The sequence below is a fragment of the Condylura cristata genome, unplaced genomic scaffold (assembly GCF_000260355.1).
Source record: "Condylura cristata isolate star-nosed mole 26May11 unplaced genomic scaffold, ConCri1.0 scaffold00004, whole genome shotgun sequence".
Taxonomy (NCBI): Eukaryota; Metazoa; Chordata; class Mammalia; order Eulipotyphla; family Talpidae; genus Condylura; species Condylura cristata.
The window spans coordinates 40,352,165-40,363,153 of record NW_004567105.1 but is presented as its reverse complement, the minus strand read 5'-3'; the positions used below and the strand labels follow the sequence as shown (position 1 = coordinate 40,363,153).

The following is a 10,989-nucleotide window of genomic DNA, read 5'->3' as shown; positions in this document are numbered from 1 at the left end:
AAAGAAAGAAAGAAAGAAAGAAAGAAAGAAAGAAAGAAAGAAAGAAAGAAAGAAAGAAAGAAAGAAAGAAAGAAAGAAAGAAAGAAAGAAAGACGTTAGAAAAGGACAAGCTCAAGTCATCCAAGTGCACAAAATTTTAATTGTCCTGTCTGTCCAAACAACCAAATTCAGACCAAATTAAAAATGGACTGATTCTCATGTGATGGCATTACATGTTTTTGTTACATCACAATTGGGAGTGAAAATATCAGCATTGGTGTTCCAGAGCTTGTTCACCAAGGCCTATGAGAAGTAACTGTGCTTTCCTGGGTGGGCTCAGCGATGGCCCTGTTGACAAACTAATACTATGAAATAGACAGTGGTGGGGGCATTGACACCACAGGAGGTGGCAGCAGATGCTACAAGCCAGAGATTTTGATACTGAAGAATCAACTGGTGAGCATTTCCCAGCACGCCATTAGACTGTTACAGGCAGGTGTGTGCAGTCGACATTCTACCTCTGATTGAGGGCAGGCTTTAGAGATAATTTAGAATCTGATAGTTGTAACAGGAGGCAAATGGAAGACAAATGCTTTATTAATGTTATGTTTAGAGTCTCAGCCAATAACTTATGCATGCTAAAAATGTCTTCACAAATGTCCTCATCATGTGAGAATAAAAGAATGATAAGCTGTCTCACTTGTCCTATTCTGCTTCCTTACAGGGATTATTCCCCACTCACTTACACGCTTGCTATTTCCTTGATTCATACATTTTGATAAGTTAATCTAAGCTGGACCTCAACAGGGTGCTACACATCCACTCTTCTTGCAGCTCTGAAACCTTTGTCTCACTGCAGGACAAATGGGGAGCAAATTGGAGAGCTGCTGGAGCATCCAGAAAGTATGATGGAGAAACAGAGGCACTAAGGAAAGGAAGGTGTAGGAAGAGACAGAAGTAGGCGCAGCTGCAAAAATTCACCATCACAACAAAGGGGATTAAGACAGAGTGGGAGTGAGCAAGGGAGGAGAGAAGTACGGAGGGCAGTTGAATTTTTTTTTTTTTTAAAGATTTATTTATTTATGCATACAGAACTGGGGTACAGGCCAGAGGTGCAGTGGTGGTGAGAGGATTCACCAGAGACAGTGGGGAGCAGAACAGGCTGACTGACAAATAACATTGCTGAGGGGAGCAGCGTGCAGGTCAGGAGAGGTCCGCCGTGCCATGTGCTCACCTCCGGGGCAGGCAGGGATCAAACTCATGCAGAAGGGGCTTTAGCTTCTCAGTGCTGTGCTTTAACCTGCTGCGCCACCAGGGAGGGCCTGGGCAGTTGAATTTTAACTAAGATTTGAAGATCTGCTCTGGGAAGCAGAGCTGTTTGACAGACCAATTGCACATTGGTAGACAGATATATGCCCCATCACCTGCATTTGAAATATATAGAAAATAGAGAAAAATTTTTAAAAGATTTATTTATTTATGTATATAAGAACTAGGCACAGACCAAGGATGCAGAGGAGGTGAGAGGATTCACCAAAGACAGAGTGGGAAGCAGAACAGGCAGGTTCACTGAAACACACTACTGAGGGGAGCAGTGGGCGAGACAGGAGAGGTCTGCTGCACCGTGTGGGTCACCTCCCTGCTTGGGGAATGGAACTCAATGAACTCATGCTGCAGTGGCTGCAGATAGCTTCATAGTGCTGCCATTTAACCCTGCCACCAGAGAGGCCTGAAAATAGACATATAGCACAGATTTTGGGGAAAATGTTGTTATTTCATATCACTTATTCACTGTTGGGATGATGTTAAAGAAACAAAGTCAGGAGAACTCTGAATGTGAGTCAGAGAAGAAGGCACACACGGACTGCTCATGAGGTGGGAATGCAGCCACGGAGAGCCAGCCAAGAGTGTCTCACCCTGTACTAATTAGAGCAATTAAAGACAACAGGCCTGTGAAATTATTAATATCTAAACAATGTCAAGATAAAATCAGCAGTTATTTCCCTTTTATGACTCTTGAATAGAATGACTCTTTCTTTTATAGGTGTTTTAGTTGCTGGTTTTTCTGCACATTACTCAGAATTTCATTAAGACTACTGATCTCAGAAAGACTTCAAATAACTATGGTAAATTTAGTAAAATTTACTTTTGTTTAGACCTAAGAATTCAAGCAGCCCAGTGCTTCACTTTACAGATGGTAATGCAAGGCCTGAGTCAACCTTGCTGAAGCTACCCCGTGACTGACAGGACCCGTTTGTTTCTCCTGCCAGCGTGAGATCTCTGGGGTGTTAGCAAGCCCTATACACCTGGGAGGTGTTGGGAATTCAGGATTAGTACAGGGAGAGGAGAGGGAAGAGCACCCAATGTGAACAGCCTGTTTTAAACTAGGACACACAAATATCCCCGCTGGTGGCCAGCACACCCACAAATTGTGAGGTTTTGCCTCTTCCTGGGGGCACATCACCAGGTCTGTGCAAACCCCCCCGGGACTCAGCCTCTGACCCGTTAACTCAAACACAGCAATTGTGTGCAGACAGGACACTGCACACACACCTCAGTTGCAATATTTCTGAGTTGAGTATCAAGAGGCAACAATTATTATGAGAAATATGTCAAACAATACTGATTTAGAAAATATGAGATAAAAAATTAATTAGCCAAAGCTAGCTATTTTACTCCATTAGAGTTCCATTTCCAGAGACTTATCACTTTGTTTTGCGCACAGTGCCACCTGCTGACGAAAGCTGCAACTGCATGGGTTGAAGAACGAAATTGGTCATTCATGGAAGTAACTAGAGTTAATGAGAGCCAGAGGCAGAAAGTTATCACTACTCTTGATCACTAGCATGTCCACTGGTGAAAAGCTGGATTCATGAGTGAGAGTGACAGGGAGCCAATACTCATTGAATGGCTACACACAGAACTTACTTTACCTACAGAACACACTTTATTTTCTGCCATTGAATCTGTAGTAAAGAATCAGTATGAATTCATATCACACACTTCAGAATTCAAAGTCAAGTTTCTCTGAGTATTTTGGGCAGGTGAAAATAAAATTTAATAATAAACCATGTAAAAATAGCTCTCAATAAAAATACATTTCTCATTAAATGTACACATTGTAATTTGCATCCTGACTTCAGAAACATTGAAATAGGAGGAAGAAATCAGACAAAGCCAAATGTTATCTGGAAATTTACTGTTTTCTATTTTTCAGTTCTTCACCTACATCTATCAATAATGAAATCTACTACTTTAAAAATAAGAAGTAGTAACTGAACTCTTGAGGATTTGAAGCAACATGACAACCAGTAGTAGATGCCATGTCTGTGAGTAGCAGCACTACCCTCCATCAGAGAACTGGGGTGTCTTAGGCAAAAAAGAAATTGTTGTACCATGTTTCGGTGTCACATCTTGTTTCTCAAACCTTGATGTGACCTGCAATGTCAATGACATGTTGCACTATTTGCCAAAATGCCATGCCATGGACAGGTCACAAAAGTCTGCGGAGGGAGGCCTCCTGTGAACATTGGGGGAAAAGGGCCTGTGAATTACTTTGACAACCCTTTCTGTTTTCCTATGTGGGACTGTGGAGACAGAGCTTCCCTGAGCCTCGATCTTTCAAAAGTATAATGTCCCGAGACAGTAGATTAGATGGCCTGTGTGGTCCCTTCCTTTCGGACACTCTGTCTGTATTAACAAAGGCAAGACTTGATCAAAGTTCATGAAATAGCCGTGGACTCCAGAGCTACTGTCTGTGACTGGTCATGACAGCTCAGTCCAGGTGGAGTATCTGTGCATCCATTCAGCCAAATAAAGTGCACAAAAGAAGAACACCCATGTTATTTCAGAAAACTATTAGTTGCAGAGGGAGAGAAAAAAATATGATTTTTTTAAATTTTGGGCAAAAATTGAAACTATGCCCACATAAGAACCGAGGGGAGTTCACAAATCCATTTTCATAATTTTGTTAATGGAACCTTGGTCTCTTTATTCTGTTTGTGTTTTGTTGTGAGATAAAGCAAGTTAATTCTGTAACTTATTATTCCTGCCATTCCTGGTTTTTATGAAAATGGAATTTTTGGTATGGAAGAAAGAAGATAAAGACTAAGTTCAAAAAAATAAATAAATAAAGCCTAGTAGTCCTGAATTTGAATTTAAAGTAAATGTCTGAAGCCATTTTTTTTTAAAGAAAAATTGTTTTTCTAGGTATGTCCACAAGTAAAGGTCTTTAAACAAGCCAGGTTTAGAATCTAACAAACTTCCTACCATGCAAATTCATTCCTGATAGCTTGATTGAGAGAATATTCATCCTGAGAGAATTTTCCATACACTATAAACAAAAGCAGCAGCAGCATGAAGATGTGCATAGGGATGTCTCTGTAAGAAAGAAAGCTTTAAATTAGCATCCTCACAAACCCCACATGTATAGACCCAGCAAAACATTTCTTTATATATGAATATGCATATATATAATATCACTATTCATTTTTTTTTACAATGTTTTCTTTTCTTAGGTCCCTGTAAAATTCCCACTGCCAACTCACCTGTGAACTATCAGCATAGTCTTGTGCTTTTCCCTCCATTGTTTTAATCACTCTCTCCTGCTGAATGGCTCCAACTTACAGTTTGCCACTAGTTTTGTCTCCCCCACCATCCCTTATTTGGTTCCCCTATATTCCTCCTGTAAGTGAAACCACTGATATTTTTCTTTTTCTAATTTCCCTAGGCATAAACCCTTCTAGCCCCATCAATGTTGTGCAAATGCTGAATAGTGTTCTGTTGTGTATATCCACATCTTCTTGATCCAGTCATCTATATTTAGGCAGTTGTGTTTTTTCCATATCTTACCTACTGTAATAGTGCTGCAATAAATATAGGGGTGCAAGTTTACTTTGAAGTTAATTTTTTGTGTCTTGTGAGTAGATTGTTAGGAGGGAAATTGCTAGGTCATATAGCTTCTGTTTTTAATAATTTCAGGAACCTCCACACAGCTTTCTGTAGTGGTTGGACCAGTTAGCATTTCCACCAGTGGTGTAGGAGAGTTCCTTTTTCTCTATATCCTCAACAGCATTTATTATTATCAGCTTCTTTTTTTTAAAAATATGTGCCATTTTCATTGGTGTGAGGTGGTATTTCATTGTGGTTTTGAGTTGCATTTCCCTCATTACAAGCGATGTTGAACATTTTTCTGTATACCTGTTGACCTTTTGCATTTTCTCTTTGGAGAAGTGTCTTTTTAGCTCTTTTGGCCATATTTTGATTGGATTGTTTTCAAAACACAGTTCTAATGTAGCTGGGTTTGTAAATCTCTGCAGTAAATTTTTATAAAAGATGTGTTAAAAAAGAAAATTTGTACTAAATCCACCGAGACTTAACATCTAACTGAACTGTGGTTTTTTTTATGAACTCCTGGTCCCAGGCCCCTTCCAGGAATGTAGGTTTACTTGATCAGTATGGAATTTTCTGTTCTGCACCAATGAGGTATTATTTTCTATTCCCCAACTGAAAATGAGATAATCCACTACATGACCATTTTCTATTTCCCATGGGTAGGTAACCTAAGCCTAAAATTATTTCCTCTTCCCTTATCTTGCTCTGTTTCTTCCTGTAAAACCTCTCCATCCATACAGTTTTCAGTGCCTTTCTATATGCTGGATGAGATGCTGTCTGACTTAACTTAACAAAGCTAACTAAATCATTAAAATTAACTTAGTTGGATTTGTGTTATTTAAAGTGTGAGGTAGGTGTTCAGGATCATTTTTTTTTTTTTTCACACCAACATACAATTTCTACAGTATTATTTTTGAAAGACTATTTTTTCTCAAATCTGCAAGTGCAATAGTTCCTGTTTCCTAATACTCAATAACCAGAGTATGTGGCCAAATAATTGGATTTTTGCAGTGTTTACTTGTATAAGTAAATTGCCATTCACATTTCTTATTTCTGTTGACCAATTTTTTAGCTCATTTTTCTTTTTGTTCTAAATTATTGGCCCTTTTCATTTTTGTAAACCTCTTTATAAGTTAAGATTAATTTTTTTGATAGAAGTACTTCTTCCCAGCTTATCAGTCTTTTTACCCTGATTATGGTATCACTTGCCATAAGTTTTTTCTTCAAGTTTTGTGTCACATGTTTGTTTTGTTTACTCTTTTTAGTTGTTTTGCTTTGTTTCTGGGTTTTAAGCCTTAGGGAAAATCTAATCATTCTTTTAGGACTTTCATTGTTTTACCTTTTATATTTAGATCTATATCCAGTTGAAATTTAATTCTGCATAATATGACAAAAGCATTCAACTTAATTTTTTTTCCCCATTTGGCTATTCAGTTACTCCCAATTCAATTTATTAAAAACTCCATGTTTGCCCCTTTATCATAAACAATCTTCCATTTATTTGTTTATATGAAGGAAATTAGGTTTTGTTTTTTTAATTTTATAACCTCTTTACTAAATTCTCGATAGCTTTTTTTATTTTTTCCATTTTTGCGGGATTTTCCAGACTGTAGTCATTCTATATGCAAAAAAAAGCCCATGTGGCTCTTCAATTCTGCGATCCCTGCTTTCTCAGGCTCATCCATCCTGCTCTGCTGGGCACTGTCCCAGGCACCTTCCCCACAGTGTGAGCCAGGCTAGTCCTGCGACCTCAGCTGCTCCTGGCTCCAGACCTGCAGACAAGCAGACCAGCCCTTCCTGTGAGCTGCATTCACTGCGCCACAAACTGCTCCTCAGCCCCGCTCTTCGCAAAGACACACAGCATCTCCGCCATTAAGGCCCAGGAGCTTGGGCTATCCACTTCTCAGGCACTTCAGGCGCCCCAACACTGTCCTCCATCTATGCTGTAGGTCTTAGTACTTGAATGGCTCACAGGATGCTTGTGGGGAGCAGCCCGTTCGCTGCTGCGCACGGTTTCCATAGGACTTGTTAACTGAAGCTCCGCTTTGATGAGATTCAGCTGAAGCGAGACCTGCGCCCCAGTCTCCTTCCTGTGGTTCCCCTGCCCCTTACTTTTGACTGTGGCATCTTCAGGCAGTATGTGACTTTAACTCTGTAAGTGCCAATCATTTACATTTCACTTGTTTATGAACTATGTGTATTTATTGCCCTTTGTTGGGATCCATTTTTTTCTTTCCTGTTTTATTTGGACTCTGTTTCCATCGTCTTATCTTATATGGTACTTCTATGTTTTTCTTTGAAGTTATATCAGGTTTATATGTGATGGTTTATACTTGTAATCTATTGAATTGTTTAATCTTAAACTCATTCTAATGGTCCACATTTTTATTTTCCTCTCCACATTGTATAATTTTGTATGTTTCCTCCAGATGAAATGTACTCTTAACTTCCTGGTAGTCACTTTAGCATTTATTTCAAAACTGTTTGGTGGTGAGGTGTTCTTTTACCTTTTTTTTTCCTTAATGTCCTTTACCTATCCTTTAATCTTAAATAATAATCTGCCTAGATAAAGTAATTCTCACTTGCAAACTCATTTTTTTTCTTTTTTTATTATAATGATTTTTATTTTTTTAAGACTGTAGTTTTAATATTTTTGAGTCCCCCCAAAGTAATCAATACATTTTTTTTCATTATGACCCAGCTGATATATATCTAGCCAAAATTAAGCTCCATTATTTAGCCATCCTTCATGAGATACTCTGATATTTTTCCTTTTTAATTATATATATATATATATATATATATATATATAAAACCTTATTCTTTATTTTTCATCTCAGTTATAATCCCCATGGACTTTCCACCACCAATTCACCCCTGTGCCATCACCATAGTCCTGTGTGCTCTTCTCACCCCAGTTTGGATCCTAATCCTTTCTTCACCCCTGTAGAATGTCTCTGGTGAATAGTTGCTCATTGATTTTTGTTTTTACTTTATTACAATTTCTTTCTTTCTTTCTTCTTCTTTTTTTTCCCCTGATTCCTTACACTCCTGCTATGAGTGAAACCATCCGGTATTTTTCTTTTACTTGCTGGCTTATTTCACTAAGCATGATCACTTCTAGCTCTATCCATGTTGCTGCAAAAGGTATGAATTTGTCTTTTTTGATTCCTAAGTAATATTCCACCTATTCTTGATCCAGTCATATATTTTTAGACATTATTAGACATTTTAGACATTAGACACATCTTCGCTATTATAAAGAGAGCAGAAATAAACATAGGGTTGCAGATGTCCTTTTGAATTAATGTTTTTGTGTCCTTTGGGTAGGTACCTAGGAGTGGGATTGCTGGGTCATATGGAAGCTACATTTCTAGAAGTTTGAGAAACCTCCACACAGCTTCCGTAGTGGTTGCACCAGTTTGCATTCCCACCATCAGTGTGGGAGAGTTCCTTTTCTCCACACATCCTCGCCAACATTTGTTGTTGCTAGTTTATATTTAATTCTCACTGGTGTGAGATGGTATTTCATTGTGGTTTTGATTTGCATTTCCCTTATTACAAGTGATGCTGAACATTTTTTCATATGCCTATTGGTTATGTTGGTTATCTGCATTTCTTCTCTGGAGAAGTGTTTTTTTTTTTTTTTTTTTTTCTCTTCTGCCTATTTTTGATGGGGTTGTTCATTTTATTTTTGTTGAATTTCATCAGTTCTTTGTATATCTTTGTGATCAGCCCTTTATCATTAGTATTGTTGCAAAAATTTTCTTTCAATCAGTGGGGTGTCTCTTTGATTTGTGTAATGTCTATTTTGCTATACAGACACTCTTTAATTTGATGTAGTCCTAACTGTTTATCCTTCCCTTTACTATCCTTGTTTTGGGTGATGTATCTTTAAAGATGTTACAAAGGTGTATGTTGTGTAGTGTTTCACCAATATTTTCTTCTAGATATTTTATGGCTTCAGGTCGTATGTCTAGTTCTTTAGCATCCATTTTGAATTGTCTTTTTTGTGTGTGTGTGTATAGTGCGAGATAGTAGTCTAGCTTCATTTTTTGCATGTAGCAGCCCAGTTTTCCCAGCACCATTTGTTGAACAAACTTTCTTTGTTCCATTGCATATTCAGCTATACATGACAAACCCACAGCCAATATTATCCTCAAAGAAGAAAAGCTGAAAACCTTTTTTTTTTTTTTTAAGATCAGGAACAAGACAAGGATGTCTCACTACTGATCTTCAATATAATACTGAAAGTCCTAGCCAGAGTATTAAGACAGGAAAAAGACATACAAGGAATCCAAATAAGGAAAGAAGAAGTAAAACTATCTTTATTTGCAGATGATATGATAATTTACATGGAAAACCCTGAAAATTCCACAGAAAAACTAATCAGAACAATTAAACAGTTTAGTAAAGTAGCAGGATGTAAAATCAACCCACAAAAGTCAGTAGCCTTATTATACACAAGCAACCTATCAGAAGAAGTGGAAACAAACAAAAAAATTACCCTTCACAATTAAAACAAAAAATCAAATACTTGGGAATAAACCTAACAAAATGGTAAAAGACCTATACAAAGAAATTTATAAAACACTGCTAAAAGAAATACAAGAAAATACAAAGAAATGGAAAGACATCCCCTGCTTATGGATCAGAACAATTAATCATTAAAGTGGCCATCTTACTAAAAGCAGTTTACAGATTTAATGCTATTCTAATAAAAATCTCAATGACATTCTTCAAAGAAATAAGACAAATACTGATGAGATTTATATGGAACCATAAAAACCTTGAATAGCCAAAATTCTCCTGACTAAAATAAAAGAGAACGGAAGTATCATACTTCAAACAATACCACAAAGCCATAATAATAAAACTGCATGGTACTGGAACAGACATATAGACCAATGGATTGAATAGAAAGCCCCGATATAAACCTAAGGTTTTATGGACAGATAATCTTTGTCAAAGGAACAAATCCATTTTATTGAGGATTTTAAGTGTTTCCTGTCATTCCCTTATGGCCTTCAAAGTTTCAACTGAAAAGTCTGCATATAATCTAATAGGTGTTACTTTGTACATAAAGCTTCTCTAGTTATGAATTCTGTGATTGTCACTGGGTTTTAATAGTCTCATTATATGTCTTTGGATGTGTCTGTTTGGATTTCTTATTCCTAGGAGGACTCTTTGAGTGTCTCAAATCAGGATATCTCGTTTCTTTCTCAGATTAAGGAGTTTATCTGATATTATTTCTTTAAATAAATTTTTCTATATCTTTCTTGCTCATCTCTATAGGGGACTCCCATAATACAGATATTGTTTCTCTTTAAATTGTCCCAAAGAGCCCTTACACTTTTCCTATTTTTCTCTTTGTGTGTGAGTGTGTTTTTCCCATCACTGTGTATTGAAGCTTGCTGATTTTATCAGCCACTTGTTATTTGTTTGCTATTCAGGTGGGTCTCAGACCATATGTGCTTTGAAAGAAGTCCAGAGACTAATATTCTTAGTCAGTTTCCTATCACAGGTACTTGGTGACCCCATCTGATTCCAGCTCATTTCTCTGTATCCTGTATGCTGGGGAGGAAGTGCTTTCATGGGCCAGGATAATTTTGGAACCATTGAGCCCTTCTACATATCTTTCCCACTCCAGGTATTGAAACACTCTGTCTCAAAGGGTAGCTGGGCCAGAGGAGATCTCACCCACCTTAGTATTACTCGTGTTCTCATCTTTCTTCTCATCCTCGCCTTGATGACTTTGAGCTGGGCTGTGGAAGGTGGACATGCCCAACGCAGGCGACGTGCTTGGTGTCGGGCATCCAAGACCTGTGAGGAAGGGAGCATTGTGAACCTTGGGTTGGTGGTGGAAGAAGAAAGGCTGGAATGCTCTTCTGAGCAAGCAAGAGCCTCATCACCACCTTCGCATTTGACCATGCTTGGGAATGATTAGTTAGTATGTACTGGGGCATGAGAATGTTGGTCAGTGAGACAGAAAGAGGAGTAGGCCCACTGGCACTCTGCTTACATCTCAGCCTGGCTGTATTGCCATGGAAGGCAAACAGGCTGCCATCATAATATTTAAGGGGCAATTTCCTTGACATTTGCACATTTTTTTTTTTT

General features: G+C 38.0%; 1 protein-coding gene across 1 annotated transcript in view; it reads right to left on the bottom strand.

Moving 5' to 3' along the window:
• Window positions 1-10,989, bottom strand: part of PKD1L1 (polycystic kidney disease 1 like 1) — a 117,874-nt gene that overhangs the window by 20,293 nt on the left and 86,592 nt on the right. Inside the window, exons 41-42 of the mRNA XM_012735155.1 lie at window positions 10,577-10,695; window positions 4,249-4,359 (exon numbers count right to left, since the gene is read on the bottom strand). Of these exons, the coding sequence (XP_012590609.1) occupies window positions 4,249-4,359; window positions 10,577-10,695 (230 nt within the window). The remainder of the gene's footprint in view (window positions 1-4,248; window positions 4,360-10,576; window positions 10,696-10,989) is intronic.